Source organism: Cottoperca gobio, chromosome 22, assembly GCF_900634415.1.
Source record: "Cottoperca gobio chromosome 22, fCotGob3.1, whole genome shotgun sequence".
Classification (NCBI taxonomy): Eukaryota; Metazoa; Chordata; class Actinopteri; order Perciformes; family Bovichtidae; genus Cottoperca; species Cottoperca gobio.
Genome location: NC_041376.1, coordinates 578,963 through 600,000, shown reverse-complemented (window position 1 = coordinate 600,000; position 21,038 = coordinate 578,963). Strand labels below are relative to the sequence as shown.

The 21,038-nt window shown below is 45.7% G+C and overlaps 1 protein-coding gene across 2 annotated transcripts in view; it reads left to right on the top strand.

Moving 5' to 3' along the window:
- Positions 1-21,038, top strand: part of fgfr3 (fibroblast growth factor receptor 3) — a 56,188-nt gene that overhangs the window by 21,314 nt on the left and 13,836 nt on the right. For both annotated transcript variants that reach the window (XM_029460218.1, XM_029460217.1), the window contains exons 3-6: positions 2,270-2,323; positions 9,531-9,700; positions 17,128-17,251; positions 17,440-17,630. In XM_029460218.1, the coding sequence (XP_029316078.1) occupies positions 2,270-2,323; positions 9,531-9,700; positions 17,128-17,251; positions 17,440-17,630 (539 nt within the window). The remainder of the gene's footprint in view (positions 1-2,269; positions 2,324-9,530; positions 9,701-17,127; positions 17,252-17,439; positions 17,631-21,038) is intronic.

The window sequence follows — 21,038 nt, the reverse complement described above, 5'->3', positions numbered from 1 at the left end:
ACAGCACACACACACACACACACACACACACACACACATTCCCCCTCCTGATGCAAGTCAGAGATGAAATTCATTATCGTATGAAGGGATGAGTAACGTCTTAAACAAGTGTGTGATGCAAACATAGCTCCAATATAAATGTGGGAGGGGAGGAGGGAGGAGGTGAGGAGGGGTGAGTGCGGGTGTGGGTGTGGGGGTCAGAAGCGAGCGAGCAGTAGCTTAAAAGTCTGGCGGCTTCTTCCCGTAAAACTCATGGACACCAGCTGAGCCTGTTATTGACAACTAATTAGAAAGCAATTAGCTCCAAACATTTCATCATTGAAAACAGATGGGGTGGCAAGAAATGAGAGAGTTCACTCCCTCTCAACTCACCCCCCACCTCCTCACACACACACTTATACACACACACACACACACACACACACACAGAGATGCATGTGTTTGGCTGCAAGCCTGGCAGAAAATGGCCTCTTCCAGGACTGATCAGAGGTGTACAGCTTCTCCTCCTCCTCCTGGAGCCACATCTCATCTCCAGCCTGCAGAACGACACGTGTAAACACACTTTCCATATCACGGATTTAAAAAAGAAAAAACAAAACCAGCTCCGCTTTAAAATCTGATTGTTCCCTCTGAGATGAGGTGAGAGAACTGCGTTTGCATCCAGCTCAACATGTTGCAGGAGAAAAACCACACAGGAAGCAAATTCATCGCTGGCTCATCGTCAGACATTTCATATCGTTGTATCACCCCGGTGCTTGTGAAGTCAGACTTTTTACAGTAGTCTGTGTGGCGGCCATATCCTGTTCTCTGCCACACCGAGCCTCAGCGCCGTCTAAAACACACACGGACTATTGTGTTTTCCCTCAAATATTTGAGTATGGTGTCGGATATTTAGAAGCGGTATCAGATTTAACACCTGGACGGCGTCCAGGCAGCGGAGAACGGCCAGCTCGTATTGTTCTCACACACACACACACACACACACACACACACACACACACACACAGGGTACACATGTTGGAAACAAGAGGCTGTAATGTGAGCGGGTGAAACAAGTTGTCTGCAACACAAAATGTATAAAATATTAAACTTTTGTTTGGAGGTTTTGTCGATGCAACGTAGATATATGGAGGTCTATCTGAGAAAATGTGAAATATGTAGGTCTATACCTGAGGGTACATTAGTTTACCAAAGCAAAAAGCACGCTTAGATAATTGTTTTCATTTTTACTGGGTCAAATTTAACGGCCTTGTCTTTGGCGCTCGTCTTTATTACAACATTCAGATCGTTCGAGCTACAGGTCATATACAAACTCCCAGTTCTTCCATATTACTCGAAGACCCTGTTCAGAAGCTTAAATAAAAATAAATGTTGAGTTTATTGAGCTTGGAAGTTCATTGCTGACCTATTTTCTATTTCGCTTTTCAAAATAAAAATAGTTTTAAATAGTTTCTCATAAAAAATATCGTTTTAGTTCTTTAACTGTGTGCTTTAGTGCAGGTGATGTTTGAATGCATTGCAAACCTGTGTTTAGTGCTAATGTTAGCGTGCCAACACGCGAAACAACAGCCTCACAGAGCTGCTAGAATACAGATTGTACATATTCTGTCACTCACACTATTCCATAAGCTTTATTTTGACAGCCGCGGTAGTTTTCCTTCCTGGCTTTGCAATGCCGGAGCTCATCCAGACTGCAATGTGAAGTCTAACCAGCTTCCTTCTGCTGAGCTGCACCACTGCAGGAGAGCGCAGACTGAGGTGTCAAATAATAGAAACTAAAAACCCGCGAGTCAGGAGTTCCAGGAGCGGCTTCGGCTCACCGGGGTTGTCGCGCTAACAGCTGCCTCTCATTAACCAGACCCGTGAAGCTGAACCAGAACACTTCGGGGTCAGATCGAAAATAATTACAACACAGCCGTGCAAATGTGTGAATCTGAACGTCTGGAGAATAATTAGACGTCATGCGACACGCTAACTGTCGGCGAGAGTTCTCGGCAGAGTTGCACAGATAGAAAGAGTTTGTGTGTGTCTGAATGTTCTACACAGGACTGCAGACTCATGTGTGTGTGTGTGTGTGTGTGTGTGTGTGTGTGTGTGTGTGTGTCTGTACATAAACGTGTTGGTGAGCACACACTGTTTAATTTCCACTGGGCATTTCACATGCACACAATGTTCCTCCCCTCGTGCACACACTCCTGGGCTGCAGACTCTGCAAAGTAACATTTTAAATCTGAATATTAATATTAGTGTTTTTGTCTTTTTCTTTAAGATTCTCTCTCGTCTGGTGATGATGAAGATTATGACGAAGATCCAGAAGATGCAGGTAATGGAAATGGTGAATTCTTAATTACTATTTTTCATTCGGTCATTCGGTGTCGGTGAGGCAGCGTTTTGAAGCATTTCCCGTTTATGATGATTTATAATTATCTAATAAAGCCGATGAACAATGAAGTGGACACGACTAGAAAAAGGATGATCTTTTCCACCAACCCTAGAGATAGTTGTACCCCCCTGTTCTGTTCACTTGACATTTCAGGATCCTAATTCAGTTTGTTGTTTACCTGACGACTGCAATCAGATTTAGACATTTATAATCAAAACATGAGCCTCCAGATGGTTCTTCCAAATGTTGTAGACTCATAATAAAGTCTCTATATCTTCCAGTTACTTGGAGGATTGTTGTGTTGCGAACGTTATCACACGATGAAAACAACTCTCGTCAACACTTAATCTGCGTGTTAGAGTTTCCCTTGTCACTGTGATAAAGGATTTTGTCTGTAGGAGCCAAAATAATTGCTTAGTAAGGAGCTTTTATTGGCAATTACATGACTATCATTGGATTTATGCAACTTATTAGATTTCTATGAGTGTGATCTGGGTTTTATATCTGTAATTGGAATTATATGGCTCTCATAACCGCTCACTGCGCCCACATTAAAGCGTCTCCCCGGAGCATTACACCAAACGTTGCAGATCAAAAGCCGGCGGTTCTCCGGCAGGTTAACACCCCACCCAGGGTTCTGTTGTGATGTGAGCTGTTTTGGCATTCAGAGACGTGTGGAGTTCAGGTGCAGGTGAACAAAGAGCGATGAGGGATGGCTTCTGCTGGCTGCTCGCTCTTAACGCGCTCCGTTCTGTCAGCTAGCATGACTCCAGAGAGACTTAAAGCGTCTCCACCCTCCAGCGGGCTCTCGACCAGCCAGACGCAAAACTGTGCTGCCTTTGTTGTAGCATATGGAGGCAGACAGCGGAAGGTGAGACGCAGACAGTCAGAGACACGCATAAGAGAAATAAGTGATGCAGAAAGAGAGAGATAGATGGATTAAAGTTATGTTTATATCATTACAAATGCAAACTTTCCTGCAGCTGTTTGCATACTTTGAGGGTTCACGATAGTTCAAAGCAGAGAGGGTTCGATTAGATGAGTCTACGTCAGTGTCCCACAGTGCATCATGTGTTAACTGATTCCCAGTCCACTTTAACCGCTCCTCCAAATTGGAGCCAGAGGCAGAATGTGTGGCAGTGACTCCGCGACAGGTGCGCACCGTGCGCTCACTGAAACAGCCCAAATGTCGCTGTACCTTCTGAACTGAGTATTAATGTTCAGCTGGAGGCTTGTTGTCATCTCCAATCTCTCTCTCTCTCTGTCTCTCTTAATTTCCTGGCAACTCTTTAATATCTAAATGAAATAAAATACGATAAAAAAGAGCCGTTAAATGAAGACATCTTGTCAAACTTGATAATATTTTCTAGCTACTTTATGTTGAGGATTTCTTCACCGTACAGGAAAGAAATCTGTATTTAATGAGGCAGTTGTTGCTGATGACAGCGTGCAAAGACAACGACAGACTGTCATAAACAGGTAATAACTGTGAGTAAGGCTGATGCTTGGAAAAATAAGAGTGAATGTGCAGTTATAGTTCAAGTTATCACATCCTAATTTGTTCTAATCCTCTTATTTTACGACTGAAAGGTAATAACAGATGTTTTTGTTCTTATAATAGCACTTAAAAATGTAATGTACGCAGGAACGTCTGCTAATATTCTTTGTCTTGGCTCACTTTCAACATGTAATCCTGCATCTTGCTCACTCGGGATGTTGGAGAATTAAAAATGTAATCTTTATATTCACACTCTCTTTAGTTGCTGCAGAGAGATTATAGAAGAAAACACTTCCTGGTGCTGAAAGTCGCTGTGGATGAGTTTAACACCTGCAATGTAAAACCTGAATGTGTTTGAATGCGCAGCTTCACTTCACGATGAAAGCCTCAAGTGTTTTCTAAATGGGCCGAAGTGGCAGCAGTGGCAGCAGCTTACTGCAGACATCCTGAATGCCAGTAAATAGCCTCAGACTGCCAGACTTAATCTCTGGATGTAAGTCTACCTCATGACATACGAGGCTCCGATTTCCTGGCCAAAAGGAGAGGGATTATCCCAGAAACGTTAAACCCCTATCGCTGCTTAATGTCCGCTAAGCCACCGCTAATTAGCCGGCTATAGCAGGAAGGAGCCATGTGACGAGCCACACAGCCAGACGGAGAGTCCCCGTCTGTGAGCGGAAGAACATCCACAAACACATGCAGAGAGGACGATAATAGAGATGTGGGGATGGTGAAAGAGTCACGCTATTAATGAGGGAGAGGGGATAGAGAGAAGATTGCAGTGAAAGAAGAGAATAGACGGCAGAAAGAAAGCGAAGATTTAAGGAGTTGAGTCACTCTGAGCCGTCGCTGTAGCTGCCAGTTGAAATGATGCTGCTGGTCACAGCTGACTGTTCTCTGAGCAGAAACAAACAGACAGAGAGAAAGCTGCTGCAGTCATGAGCTCATTCTCCACCGACCTCCAGAACTCACTCGGCTGTCTGCCGTGGCCTCCTGGGATAAAAGCAGAGAAGATAGACGCCAGTAACTCCTGCGCACAAATGATATTATTGACCAATTTGACAGCAGATTTGCGTTTCCTGACGCCAGCCGTGTCTGTTGCTTCTGTATCTTTCCGGTTTGAACTCGTGCATCTTCACCGGGATGGTTTTGACCAAACTGTGGCAGCACAAAGTCAGATGAAGTTAAATCATGTGAAAGTGTGGAAGGGATTTCTGATAATTACATCACCAAAGAAGAAAAGTCTTCCATGAACTCTGCTTTGGGAAAGGCCATATTAAAAAACACATAATACATTTTTATTTTAAAATGCCACCATTGGACGATTAACAAGTTTCAAGAGCAAATGTAGATCCGACAGAAGAGTAAATAAAAGGTCAAAGATGAAACCATCGACATATGAGATATTAAAGTGAGTAACCCCCGCATGTTGGAAAGCAGTGTACACACTCAGAGCCTGTGTAAAGTGAAAGGCCAGTGTGTGTGTGTCGGGGGGGGGAAGGAATGTTAACAGAGCCTAATCTGTGCTGTGCTGTGCTCCTGAGCTATGCAGCCTCCTTGTTTACCCTGGCAGGAGAGCAGAGAGCCGGACGCCGGGCCACGCTACGCTGCTCCTCCGCCGCCATTCCTCCGACTCTGTTTGCCTTGAGTCCCTGCAGGCCCTCCGGGGCAGCGTGCCTTCAAAGAGCCCCAGTGTAATCGGTAATGAAATCTGCCTGTGTGCTCGCAGGCGTCAGCGAGGGCAAATTATACAATTACACAATTAGACCCCTCCCCCCCCCCTTCTCCTCCTTTTCCCCAGATCGGTGTCTGAGCGCTGAAAGCCTTGTGCCGTGGCGATCACACCGCACTGTGTCCTGCTCCAGCTAATTGCTGTTGCGCTGAAGTTGGGCTGATAGAGAGCCACAGTCACGCTCCTCCGACCCGCAGCACAGAGCCAGGAGTCAGAGGAGCAGGGGATAGAGAGCTGCAGGGGGGGGGGTGTGCGGAGCACTTGTAACTGCAATGCTTAATCCAAACACAAAGAACATGTAATCATGTTTGCTTACAGCGTCCCCCTGCGAGGCTGCACAATCCCCTAAAGTTGTTCTTTGAATAAAAGAAAGTATTTAAAAATCAGCATCTGGATCTGCATTAGCGTGCACACAGGGACAGAGCTTCTTGGGATACAGTCCAGTAGTTCTAAAAACAAAAAGCCTTGCAAGAACAAATATCATTCCTGGATCCCCACCAGGCCTGGCGTTCCACCCCATTCTAGTTAAACGAGTTACAATTTAGAGATACTCTGCTAAATAACAGACAAGCAAATCATTTTAGATGATGCTTCAGACAAACGTGTGTGTGTGTGTGTGTGTGTGTGTGTGTGTGTGTGTGTGTGTGTGTGTGTGTGTGTGTGTGTGAAGGTGTGAACAGCACATACAGTCGTGTATTTTTAGGCTCCCAGAAAGATCCTCCTCCGTTAACATCTGCAGGTGGACATATATCTGCTGAGCTGAGAGATGTTTCCACTACACTGATTATATATCCATGCAGGGCAGGGTCATCTCCAGACACCGTCCCTGTAGGGTGTGAGGGGTATCTGGTCTCCCCCCGAGAGAGTATCCCACTCCCCTCTGCTGAGGAAATACCAGCCAGCTAATTAGACACGGGATGGGATTCCTGTGTGTTACTGAGCGCAGAGCCGGACCCCACAGTAAATCAAAAACACACTTAAATTCAAATATGGATTGCTGTTTCTAAATTGGAAAAGGCTGCATCTTCTACTCTCTTAGGCTGCAAAGTGCATGTGCCTGATAAGTTTAAAAACAACTGCTGACTTACTATATTACCTTGTACAGCAGTGCAGCTTAAATAACGTCTTGTTTTCATAAATACTTTAGCTTTGATTCTGTTTTACGTTCGCTCTTCCTGAAGCGTATTCTAAGCTGTGATCCCCACAGGTCTTTACTCTTACCTTCTGCAAACACCATCGATTGTAGATGCCTGGAGACAAAACAAAAGGTGAAAATCAGTTCATTTTCTTTAACTAGAAAGTTAAAACTATAATTATTCACCAGCTGAGGGAGGTGAATCCTCTGCAGTACAGGAAGTGATGCTGTTTCCTGTGTGTGCATGAGCAATATGAGCTCTGAACAGACAAGAAGCACGAGCACCGCTCACAGAAAATACATTGGCAGAACATGTGAAGAAGACATCACCGCCCACTCAGTTTGATTGACAGGTGATCTCGTGCAGAAACACAACAGTCAGCACTTATCAGCCAAAGGTCAGCGAATAAACCAATTCAAGTGTGTTTTTGGGGAGAAAAATAAATAGAGACGTGCTGCGTCCACACTATTTTGGGTTAAAAACATCGTGGTGGCTGAAGGATCATCAGCAGCCGGAAGATGTTTTCAGGCCCAGATGAGTTCAGAAGCAGCAGCAGGAGGAGGAGGAGGAGGAGGAGGAGGAGGAGGAGGAGGAGGACCACACATCAGGAGAGACTGTTTAAAAACTCAGTGTGTTTCTGTTTGACTAAGTGTGTGTGTGGCTGATTACGATGCCAAGAAAACAATGTGTTCAGACTCCTTGGAGGGTTATCCCACGCTGCGCCGAGTGTCGCTCCAAATACGCAGAGACAGGAGACACAGAGAGAGAGAAGTAATGAAATCTAACAGATATTTCCCTTTTAAGGTGGAGGGAGTTTGTGTGTGTGTGTTGCACGTGGAGAGCGTTTGCCTTAGCGAGCTGGGGAGTCTCTAACTGGAGCAGGGAGCCGTGCTCAGCTGCTCCATTACAGTTTGTAAACACACACACCGAGTTTACAGTCAGTTCAATGGAGTGAAGTTAAGTTCTGTTTGTTTGCTTTCTAAGAAGATACGTCTGTGTCTTTCATCACTGAATCTCTCTCCTGCTCTGCTTGTAATTACTCTGTGAAGCCGAAGCCAAAGTTTGATGGCAGGAGCCAAAGAAATGTGTGTCAGAAATGTATCAGAACACCCAAAGCATTATGATTAACAGACACACACACACACACACACACACACACACACACACACACACACAGCTCGTCTGATATCTCACACAAAGGTTATTCCTCTGTGCGTTCTCTTATGAAAGTTCAGCAACACGTGTGGAACTGCACACAGTCTTTTCTGGTTAAGTTCAGGCAACAAAAGTATTTGGAAAAAGTTGTGGTTTGCGTTAAAATAACTTCGGAAGTTACGTAAATAAGTTAACGTTTGGGTAGAAAGTCGCGTTACTTAAGTACGAAAGTTATGTGACTAATAAATAAATGTAGCTTTCACGTGGGACACAAACAGCGTCTCCTGCGTCTCCCACCATGACCGCCTTCATCGTTCTTTATACTTTCACATTTTCGTGAGTTTAGCTACGAACAGTGTACGAGATCGGGGCCAATCACAGACGGGTATTATACTCTAACAGCGACATCTCTCCTGAGTTGACCCGATGAGTTAAATGTGGTCTCGAGGGCAAGAATTACTTTTTAACTCTAGTTTGACCCGAGTCTGATAACACACACACACACACACACACACACACACACACACACACACACACACACACAAGCGCAGACATTGAGATGGTAATTAGCTCCTCTCTCTCCGGCTGCATTCAGAAAGTAAAAGAGACATCTGATGACCGGTCAGCCACCTCCCCAGCCTTTGTCCACACAGAGCTATAAAGAGAGTGAGTGAGCCATGCCTCAGCGCTCTCACCCTCCACACCCACACAGCAGGAACAATAGGCCTCTCTGACTCGCTACACTCTCTTTGTCCGCCTTCTTCTCAATACAACTCAATAAATCGCCCTGACAGGTTTCCAAACTCTCAGGATCGGACGATTCAAATGAACTCTTGCATTGTTATCGGAAGGGGGAAGACGATGATGAGCTTTGTTTGGTCCTCGTGACGCTTCACGCACCCGTTTTGTGTCCTTTCGGCGTCCGTCAAACTGTGTTTTTTGCGCATCTTGAACTTAACTGTTTCTCTTAGGAGAGAAGCGTGGCTGCAGGTACTGTGTGTTGTTTATCAGAGCAGAGAGGGAAGACCTCCAGTGAAACCACAACCTCACATCTGTTCTGGCAAAGTACATAACTCATCCAAGATGGGCCAATTGGAAGACAGGGCAGAGGAGCAAGTTGTACCGTCTGTGCCATCTTTCAGCAATTACAGAAACATGTAACTATGAATTCCTGGAGGGTCTTTCCCAAACGTTCTATGATCTAAGAATATACCAGAAAATGGAAAACTGGGGACTAATGTGTTCGGATGAGACGGTGGTACATCTCAGCAGAGCAGGTCAGATTCAAGCCATGTTCATTGAAAGGACTCAGTCCAAAGTAACACCATTATAAAGCATTTTAAATATTCTGCGTTCAGACCTGAAAGGTTTGCATCTCAATTAGATTTGAGACTTTGGCTCATCTCAAATGATTCAGGACTTGATCTTGACTTGTCTAAATGAAATAGGTGCTTGACTTGGACTCGTCTCTAATGACTTGAGACTTCACTTTGCCTCGAATGTCTCTGATACTCTGGTACTTGAGAGTGAGACGTGTCAGCACTGCATAAAACTGTCCTTTTAATGTTCTTTCCTAAGAGAATAGAAGTAGTTTCCCATAACTGACACAGCTTTTTTCACCAACAGAAGCTCCATATTGGACCAGGCCCGACCGGATGGACAAGAAGCTCCTGGCTGTTCCAGCCGCCAACACCGTCAAGTTCCGCTGCGCCGCGTCCGGAAACCCGACGCCGACCATCCACTGGCTGAAGAACGGCAAAGAGTTCAAGGGAGAGCAGAGGATGGGAGGCATCAAGGTGAGAGAAGTTCAAACATGTTAACACCTAAAGGTTACGGGAGCAGGGTTGTGATTTAAAGATCCAAATCCTCACACAAGAATCTGCTGGCAGGAGGTGATGCTCGGCCCGCCTTGAGCTACCGTCAGAGTGCCTTTAAGCAAGGCATCTTAATCCTCCTGCCAGTCCAGTGGAGCTGCTGTGTGTCCATCAGTAGATCAGTGCGAGTGTTGAGATGCTCCCTGGTGTGAAATACTATAACTGGAAGAGTGTGAAGCAGAGTGCTGAAAGAGCGCTTATGCTCTGAATCTTCTCACGGTAAACGAAGGTCAGAAAAGGCACCGCAGGGCTGGACGTCCCCGTTAGGACTCGGGAAGCCCTTAGCCCCGGCTATAACTGACCGAAATAAATTGAGAGGGTCAAACTGCTGTGCTGAAAACAGAGAGGCACACAGATACATGCATGCTCGCGTGATAGCTCAATGTTGACAGTAATGCAGTGCAGCAAACAGCTGTTGTACTCAGTGTTGTCATCGGACTCACTCTAAACACTGGGCTCGCATGTGGAATGGCACTGCTTAAAGTAACAGGGCTTGGTTTACTTTTGTGTTCCTTTAATGGCCCTGAGCTGCAGGATTAAAAGATGACCTCAGTGTGGTAAGAACATTGGAATTCAAACAGTCAAAACGTGTGTTTTGGTTTAAAATAAACTCAAACATAATGATGATGTAAAGTCTTCCAGGATCACTCTGACTTATTCTGCCTCCCTCTCAGACCCCACACGGCCTGACCCAGTGATGACGAGGGGACAGCATTTCACAGTTTTAGTGCAAACATTGGTCCATTTACATCTTCAAAATGTCTCTTTTTGATGACGTCAGGCAAAGCTACCTGTCCAGGCAGCGTAATAAAGACAATAAGTAGAAAGCAGTGACCTTTCGTTTCCCCTCTGACATTGAAACTGCATCTTCTAACTTAAAGTAAAGTGTGTGTGTGTGTGTGTGTGTGTGTGTGTGTGTGTGTGTGTGTGTGTCGGCTGGTCGTGAGGCAACGAGAGACACTTTCTCCCCAGTGGAGGTTTTGGTATTTAAAGAGTTAAATGTAATGAGATCCTGCAGCTATTAACAGTTTACAGAGATCTCCAACATCTGCTCCCAGCAGACCAACAGCAGTTGTCTCCCTCCCTCTGTCCCCACTCTCTCTCACACACACACACACACACACACACACACACACACACACACACACAGACTCACACACACCTGTCACCAGCCCTCAGGACACACTGGAGTGGCTCCCCGACAGCGACTTTTAGCATGTTTAGTATGCGTAAAGACTTGCGGATGAGGACGTTTGCGACTGCGTTGTTAGCGTCAGATTAATCCCACTCTGACTAATCAGAGCGCTTACATCTTTTTCTAATCTGTTCACCAAATCTCTGACTTCTCCCCCTAATCCCTAAGAGTCCTTTTTGTGTGGCAAAGGACTCACCAATGATACGTTAAAGAGCACAATAAAGATGTTTTTGAGGTGACTGTCGCCGTATTAAGATATTCATGTCAGAGTGATCAGTATAATGTCTCATGGTGGACTGTGAAGTGCTCATCTATACTCCCCTGCTTTTAACACGTGCTCCTATGGGATGTTACATGTATAATTAGCGAATGATATGTATAGCTGAGGATCCATACTAAGCCTTTACAGCGTATGTGAGGTCCTGTTGGCCTTGTAACGGTGTTGTGTCAGTGTGAGCTGTGACACTAAGTTGTCACCAAGCCACCGAGACAAATTCCTGTACATTTTCCGCTCTGTATATCTCAGGAGGTCGAGCTTGGCACCAACTATTGCTGTGGGTTTAGTTCCCGCTGTGGCCACCCATGCTGACAGTATAGGCACTCATGGTGCTGTATTTAGGCGTCCAACCAAACAGGGCTGTATTGGTGGGTTACGTCTGAGACATTTGGTTGTGATTGTGGGTCTGAACACACGGTTGTTATTTTCTGTCATGTTGCCTTTCTTGCAGAAAAAGATGGTTTCTCCAACTTAACTTTTCTTTATTGTGGTTTTTAATTGGATTAGGTCAAAGGGTCAGTTCACCCAAATCACAGAAAAGAATATTAACTTACCTTATCTTGCACTGCAGGACTGATCCATTTAATTCACTTTCAGAATACTTGGCTTTATATAACTTTCAGACTTTATGCTTTTAAGCCACCTAATTAATGTGTTTAGTGTCTGTTGGTTGTTCTGTGTGCACCTTCACAGGGACTGCAGGCGGAAATGAGCTTATTAGCTAAATATCAAACCGTTCTTATTTCATAAAGACTAATAATTACAAGTTCCTGCACATGCATTATGTCTGCCGATGATGGAGATGTTAGATTGAAAGGTGGCAGTTATTGAAACGTTCCTTTCTGTGTCTTTATTGGGATGTTCTCACAGCTCTTCCCCTCCCGTCCCGGAGCTGTTTTAAAGTCCAGTCACCATGTGGCCGCTGTTGGCCTTGAGGGAGGTCAACAGAGAGGTCACCCTCTATAGAATCAGGGTGCTGTGTGACAGACAGGCCTGTGACATGGCCTGGCTTCAGAGGGGTCAGGGGCAACAGCTTCACCCGTCCTAATGTCACCTCCGCTAACCCCACCACCACCCCCCTGCGGGAAAACTTAGGCTGTATGTGTCCAAAACCAATGCAAGTGAATGCAAGTGAATTTTGACTATAACTCAGAAACCAGAAGTCCAACACATTCCTGGTCACTTGTACTCACTTTATTTAGTAAGAAATATATATATATATATATATATATATATATATATATATATATATATATATATATAAAAGCACATGAAGGTAAGAGTAAACCTAAATATCAATCAGGATTAAGTCTTTCACAAACTGTCTGAAGATTGAATCGTTATTGTGTAAACAGACGCGTGACGGACAGAAAGCAATCTGTCGTCTGATCCATTCAGTGTCGCCGTGTCACAGCCCTCATCACCCCACCTCACGTCTTCCTGTGATGAGTTCATCTTGCAGGGTTAGGGGTGGATGAGGGGGGGGCACCCTGAGTCCTGACAGCCTCACAATGGCCTTCTAAAGACTCTATTGCACCAACAGGGTCCTCAAGGTGAAGCTGTCTTCCTCTGGCATCCGTATTGAAATGACAAGATCATTTTTTTATCTTGACAGCCGTGGTTAATTTCAGCTTTATGAACTGGACCGTGTCTGATTTTAAAGGTTTGGACGGGTGAAGTAATGAATTTGTCAGACGTCCCTCAGGTCTGGGACTGTGTGTATGACTTTAAGTGACTTGACTCATGCTGATGCCGCACAATGGATTCCTCTCCACTCAGCGTTGCCTACCAGCACAGTTTGTCGTTCCCTCTAAGTGCCTTCAGGTCAGTGTGAGGGAGAGTTACCGACTGAGCTGACCATCAAGGTCCATTACCCACCTTCCTTCTGCAGCGGTTGGAAGTGGCCTTTCTGACGATGCACCGTGTTCTTGGAGACATTTCATCAAGGGGTTTAAACTCAATATTGGTCGCATAATTATCACTCCGAAAAGCACAAATCAGACAAATGCTCAGATCATCCCGTTTTACACGAGCAGCTTCTCTGTGTATTCTCTCCCGTCGGCACGCTGGAGGTTGTTCAGACGTTCAGTTCCATCTTACAAGAGCGTTGTACGTCTATTGAAATGCAACACAGAGAACTGAACGGTACGTTTGTTGAAACTACATGAAACGGTAAATGGGATGTGTGGCTTCATTTGTAAAATGGAAAATGAAATTCCAGCGGGCCGACGTGCCGGAGCGTTGTGCGCCTTCCCAGACAACTGTGGCACTCGGAGCCTCCTCCATTACGGAGGGGCAGGGCCGAGAGGTTAAAGTTCACGTCTGTATTGAGCCGTCAGATGGAGGTGGGGAGAGATGGGTGTGTGTGCCCCCCCCCCCCCCCCCCCGCCTATTGAGCTGGCCTGAGTCTTTGACAGCCAAAGCCAATGCTGTTGTATGCTGCCACATACGGTGGAAGAGATTTTATTGTGTTCATGCTAAACTGCGCCGGCACAAGCGGGACAAAAGTTGACTCTGTAATTATTGTGTTTAATTTCGCTCGGCGCTTAAATGATTTTTCAAGCCCTGTTTTGACAGGTTTCCAAAGCAGAGCTCTGAAACTGGCTCCACACTGTTACTTTTTAAGACTTTAAGCACTTTAAATCCTTGTTTTTTCCGTGCCAGATTTGAACACAGCCTGGATTGTGAGTCTCTGTAGGCCGCGTAGGAATTTCTACACTTATGCAAGATTATTTTTGGACTCTTTTTAATTTGAGACCTTCCCCGGTCGTTCACCTCTCTCCCTGTTGTTTTACCCGAACACACCGGGGTCATCAAAAGACAGATTATCCTGTTTATTTGGTTTTCTCACCCATTTTTCTCTCCTGCGACCTTTTCTACTCCACATGTGACCGTCTTCTCCTCCATGTTGATGCAATGCCAGGTAGAGCCAAATTCCTCCAATAGACCCGCACACTTTGCCAGCTTTAATGGCTCGCCCTTAGGGTTCGCTTCTATCTATTTCCGCTTTCTCTGTAGGTCATATTAGACGGCAGCACAGATCCGGGCCACTGCTCCACTCTGACACAGTCATAAATTCTGCTAACTGGTTCTGACAGGGCTATTTCGCGAGGTGAAGACGGAGGGTTTGGACTATAAAGGGAGCAGAGCTTTCTGTGTTTTCTCAGACAACTGCTACACTGCAAAAAATGTCTGCAAGCTTACGAGCCATTTACACTGGCACGTCGAGTCGTGAATTCTTGTTTTGATTAAAATAAGTGAGATAATATGCCAACGAGGTGAAGTAACTTCACTGTTTTCCATGGAAGGCTCTGTAAAGCAAGCAGAAACATCTTAAAACAAGACGGATAACTTTATTTGTCTCAAGATAAATGCACAAAACGCTTACTTCTTTTTCCTCAATGCAAAGACTGCGCGCGGGTTTAATGTCTCCCTCACGTACACACTTTTTGCAGTGTGAAACTTCCTGTCCATTCCCATGGCTTGTGCCCTTCTGTAGGTCCACAGCCAAAGCCCTAAAACCTTTAAAGCCTTGTATGACTCTAACGTAAGCTCCTTAATAATTTAATTCTGTTAGGAATCTGGCATGATTGGAATGGACGGGATTATCACGTTTGGGGACTAATGCTGCAGGTTCAACGGGGGTTAGCCGATGTAACATGGTCATAAAAGCAAAGTGGCACGGATGGAGGAAATGATTAAATGTGCCAAGAGGAAGACAGAGGGGAATTAAAGAAGAAGTGCCACTCAAAGTTAATAATTACCACAAACAAGAGATCTAAAAGTTATTCACACTTTAAGCTATAAGAGTGGAGGCAGTAAAAGTCCAAATTAGAATTTTATAATGCACGACTTCTGCTGAAAGTGGCCACTGTTGACACTCCTGATGGTTATGAGATAGAGCAGGGGTGTCACACTCATTTTAGTTCAGGGGCCACATGCAGCACAATTTGATCTGAAGTGGGCCGGACCTGTAACGTCACAGCATGATAACCTTTAAATAACAACAACTCCACATGTTCCCTTCGTTTTAGTGCAAACAAAGTACATTCTTACAAAACATTATGAACAACCTGACATTTCTTAAGAAAGAAAAGTGCAATTTTAACAATATCATGCCTCAATTTGTCATGTACACACGTGTGTTACAACGTACAGATCAGTGTATCTACAAAGGCTTTTACTTTATGATCAAAACAACACATTCTTACAGATTGGACCCTCTGGCGGGCCAGTCGTGATTTGTGAAGATTGAGCAGCTTAATGTAGAGTTGCATCTTGACGAGTAAGTGACTGTTAGTTGTTATGAAATGAGGTATTAAATAAAACATAACTCTCATCACTCGTTCTCTTCCTGTTGGTGGTCTTGGCCTCTACGGAGCATCGACTTCAGCTCGCACTTTACCACCTTCTGACTCCCCCCCCCCCCTCCTCTGTGCTCAGCTCGGGCTCGGCGACCGCAGCAGAAGGCGTCACTCATCTGCTCATGAGAGCAGCCATTGACTTCAGTTTGACTCCCCGGCTCTGAGAGGGGTAGACGGGGTGGAGCCAGCCGCTCTCCAAAACCATTTGCCAGCGTTGAGCGCGCTGCTCGCTCTATGTTACCATGCAACTGCGAGAAGCACACACAGGCATAATATTTACACTGTTACATTATTTTCCGCATGCGCCTCCAAGAGAGCGAGAGAGAGAGAGAGGAGTGTGTACTGTAAGACAGAGGGAGGGGAGGAGATCCACTACGAACGTATACGTCCTGTGAATGGTTGGCCTCCTACCTAAACGCGTGGGGTTAAACGTTTGTGAAAACACTAAGCCCTCTCAGGGTCGGCACATTTTCCTACGCAGGTGATGTGAAGTGTTCCACCCTGAAAAGCCTCTTTGTTGACATCACTCACTCCCGTCTTTAGTCATTCTGACCTCTTACGGAGGAGTTCACTCCACGCTCGTCTCGCAGCAGTGAGCACAGCTTCGCCGTCTGCGCCGCATGTTTCCACTTAAGCTGTGGAGGTCGTCCCGCTTGGCCCGTGGAGACTCCTGGCTATCGATGCGTAGCAGGTTCTGTGTTCTCGCCTCGCCATGCTGCGCTGCGCACTTTGCCTCTGAGCAGCTTCTGAATCTGTCAAGTTAGTATCTGTCTGCTGCTGCCGCCATCCAGCCACCCCTGGTTTGAATTACTACGCAAAATGTACCCTTCCACTCTCCGGGGATGGATTGCTCTTGACTGGCACAGTGGAACCAATTTTAGAGGTGCAAAAGAAAAAGAAAACTCCTGGCTGCCCTCCCTGCAGCGAGGGAGGAGAAAATGGTTTTAAGAGACTCACTGAGCTCTTTCTTATGACAATAATCCCCATGAAACGTCCTTTATATCAATTAGTTTAAATGGAGCTTTGTGGCATTCTGTTTCTGTTTCTCTCGCCAGCATTGATTATCTTTGTGAGGCAATCTCATCTTGAATTACTAAGTGTGGCGCGTCACATTTCTTTAGTGTGAAGACGATTCACATGACGTCTGATCCACAGTCGTGCGTGGCGCTGTGGGCACACTGAGCTGTTCCCCATCAGCACGTTTACACCGTGTCTGTTCTGCATCAACCAGTGTGCAATTAATACTACGAGGTTAAAGTTGTGTTGACATTTTAAACGTTTGTTCAAAAGGGTTTCGCGCCTCTGTAAACACGTGCTCTGTTTTAGCAACGTGGCCGCTCTGAAACCAACGATATGAAGGAAAGTGAGGACGGGGTCTGATACTGGAGATCTGTTTCAGCTTGGGATCAAAATGCTCTTTGTTAAGGATGATGCATCCATGAAGTTGATTTGATACTGTGTGTTATCATAAGAGGAAATAAACTCAATAATCCCTCGTCTGTCCTCCCCACAGTTGAGACACCAGCAGTGGAGTCTGGTGATGGAGAGCGCCGTGCCGTCAGACCGGGGGAACTACACCTGTGTGGTGCAGAACACGTACGGCGCCATCACCCACACCTACCAGCTGGATGTACTCGGTAAACAACACGGAAACATTTACTCTCACTTCTGCCTCTGTGTAAACAAGGAATACATTAACGTGCACCAGCGGTTTGAATAACCCACGAGAGTCGTTAGTGTAGAGAACGTTTTTCCTTTTTTAAGACCTGCAGCACATAATCCTCGCGCATGACTCGAGCTAATGACTCCATGCTTTCTCCATCAGAGCGTTCCCCCCACAGGCCCATCCTCCAGGCCGGCCTGCCAGCCAATCAGACGGTGGTGGTGGGCAGCAACGTGGAGTTCCACTGTAAGGTTTACAGCGACGCCCAGCCGCACATCCAGTGGCTGAAACACATCGAGGTCAACGGCAGCCGCTACGGCCCCGATGGCGTTCCCTACGTGAACATCCTGAAGGTGGGTCTGCAGCCCGCAACGCTCGTAATGAATCTCTCCTAAATGTCTGTTTAATGAGTTTCTACAGTAGGTGGGTCTGCAGGGCCCTCGGGCTCTTTTCACTGCAGCGTGTAATTGACGAGTTCATTCCTCGAACACCTTCATTAGCGGGAAAGAAAAGCCTCACCTGCACTTTCCCACGTTACTGCGGCACGTATAAGAATGTGACTGTAAAGCACAGAGGAGCTTTCTGTGCTGGCGGCTCTTGAACTGCTTCAGTTTGGACGTGATGCATTTTGGCGCTTAATTCTAGCGTTGGCCTGAAGAACGGTGGAGCTGGATTACATTTTAATTAAGGAGATCCAATTTCTTGCTGTGAAAGCGTCCACCATAGGAACTTATTATAGTTCAGCTTACCTGTTGATTGCACTGCCGCAACGAAATGACAAAAACGTTGAATCTCACCAACTTAAACGTGTTCGCATTGTTCTAAGAACTTATTCTGATGTTATGAGTTATGTCCAGAGGCCTGAAGTGTACGTTTCTTCCTGAACTTTACTTTTAATAGAAAAACAACAAACGTCTTGAGCTTCATTTTCATTTTCTGAGATTATAGAGAAAAGGGCAAAGGAAGGAAAGAAAACTAAAATATATATATGAGGGAGTAAAACCCTGACAAAAAATATAAACCCACCTGAAAGGTCACGTTGTGTACGTTTTGAAGACATACCAGCTTCACTGGTTGTGATTCATTTGATGCATCTTGTTGCTGATTGATCCCAAAGTGTTTCCTGGAATGAGCTGATCAATTATACATCAAGTAACATGCAAGACTGTGTGTGTGTGTGTGTGTGTGTGTGTGTGTGTGTGTGTGTGTGTGTGTGTGTGTGTGTGTGTGTGTGCATTCACCGCTGATACGTGTTGCTGAGTCTGTTGTTGTTGGTCTGCAGCCTTTCTCAGTCCCAAGCACTCCCTCCTGAAGTAAAGGTTAAATGAACACAGTGGGGAAGGCGTCAGATTGCTCCTGGAGGTCTCATCACCTCCCCCGGCCGTGTTGGTGTTCAAGAATAGAGTAGAAAGCATTCTTCGCCGAGGATGACAACACCCTAAACCCACTGTGAGGCGTGTTTCTTTTATTTGGGGTGAACAGAGGAAGACTCCCATTGAAGTCACTTTTGCTTTCTTATTTTGCCTCTCCCTTTTCTTTCTTCTGCCTCTCGAGAGAGAGCGAGGGAATAAAACAAACATCTGGTTTGGACTAAGTTAACTGCCGTGGTGGCGGCAACGCAGGGAGAGAGACGGGCTCTGTTAACCGCTGCTGCCGTCAGATGTGCTGCGTCGCGTGGTTTGAGGAGGAGGAGGAGGAGGAGGAGGAGGAGGAGGAGGAGGAGGAGGAGGAGGAGGAAAGAGGGAAGAGGCTCCCAAAAAAAGCCATGGAAAAAATGAGTGGAGGAACACAAGGAAGGGCAAAGTCAGCAGAGAGAGAGAGAGAGAGAGTGTGACGGGGTGGTGGGTAGAGATGGAGGGCGAGAGACTGAGAGAGTGGGAGGAGGAGGAGTGAGAGACGAGACAGAAGGAATGAGAAATAAATAAATCAAAGGTGAAATGAAACCAGAGCATCGAGACAGAAATTATGAGAAAAGGAAAACAGAAGAGAATCTGTAACACTGCTGGCTTCACGTGATGGATTTCAGGCTTTCAGACTTTATTTAGCAGCGAGTTGAAGTAAAGAATAATGATATTAAGGTGGGGGGTGTTCAGCTCTACACCTGGCTGCTTCTATGATGGATTATGTTGCAGTTGAAGCCTTAATTAATCAACTTTATGAGCTGTAAGAAGCTTTATAATCTTCTTCTTTTACTCATTTATTAGATAGAAAATACAATATTTGTATACTAACATACTGAACGCATAAAACATAATAGAAGCATCACAACTTAAAGGAAAAGTTTGACATCTTTCTAGCCAAGAGCTAGCTGTACAGTAAATATGAAGCTACAGCTAGCTTAGCATAAAGCCTGGAAACTGCTAGCCCACTAATTAAATGGTGAACTGTTGCTTGTAAATGTGGCTGATTCAGTGTTTCTGTATTAAAGCACAAGAAGGGAACATTAAATAAGGACTTTGTTTACAGTGTTGTCAGAAGACCCTTTTAATATCTCTGTTTGTTCAACCTTTAGCGAGCGTTCACATGAATGTGACGCCATTTGCTTCAGACGTCATCAGCTTTGTGTTGCACAAATGTTTCTAAATTTGATTGCCGTCGGAAAAGTGAGTCAAACGGGAGAGAGAGATGAAGGCGAGAGAGACGGGGGGGGGGGAAGGAGGAGGAGAGAGACAGGCCAAGAGAAAGAGAGGAGGGGAGGGGGGGGGGGGGGGGCGAGCCTGTCAGCCCAGACCGCGGCTCCACGCTCTATTTTCGACTACCACATAATTGAAACAGTATTTAGTGAGATTTGTGTGCCTCTCTCTGTCTCGCGCTCTCTGCTCCACCACATTTCATTCAGACTCTCTGCGACATCTCATGTGTGGCATATACCGTAGGATTTAAATGCAGCTGAGGGTGGGGGGAGGGGGGGGGGGTCATGCGAGATATATATTTTGTTGTTTTTGAGAAATGCCTGAATCGCTTTTTTGATGCCTGGAAAAAGAGTTAACGATGAGCGACTCGCCCCGGCACGGGGAGGGAGAGGGAGGCGTCTGCAGCCGAGCCCTGGATGTTCATTAAGCAACCATAAAACATGATATGTTTTCTCCTTTATGTGCTTTGCCCGTTTAATTATTCATCTGCAGTTTCTCTGCCGGAGAGCCTGTCACAAGCAATGTGTGTGTGTGTGTGTGTGTGTGTGTGTGTGTGTGTGTGTGTGTGTTTATGCACTTTGGGAAGATTGACATACTGTAATGCCTTTAATCTACCGACAGACAGCGAGACGGTGTGTGTGTGATTTTGTGATCTTACAGGTTTGACATTGTAATGCTTTTAATCTCATAAACACACTTCTACACTATGTGTGTGTGCGTGTGTGTGTGCGTGTGTGTTTGCATATATGTCCTCTACATGTGTTCCTGCAGGAATTTTCTGTAAAGGCCTCACCGTGCCTCTCACTTTTCCCTTCACAGAGTGTTGTCAGTAAACACATTGAGGCCCACAGTAAGTTGAACCTGTCCAACGTGACAGACAGAAATGCCGGGAAGTACTGGTGTCGCGCCTCAAACTTTGTAGGCAAGTCGGAAAACGCTTTCTGGCTCATGATACACAAACCAGGTAAATCCTGAGCTCCGAACGACAGCCGCCTTCAAGACATTTGAGCCTCTGCTTTGTCTCCTCCTCTCTGCGGGGCTCCTCTTTGTTGTGGTTTTGATTTGCTCACTGGCTTGCTAATAGGACACACACACACACACACACACACACACACACACACACACACA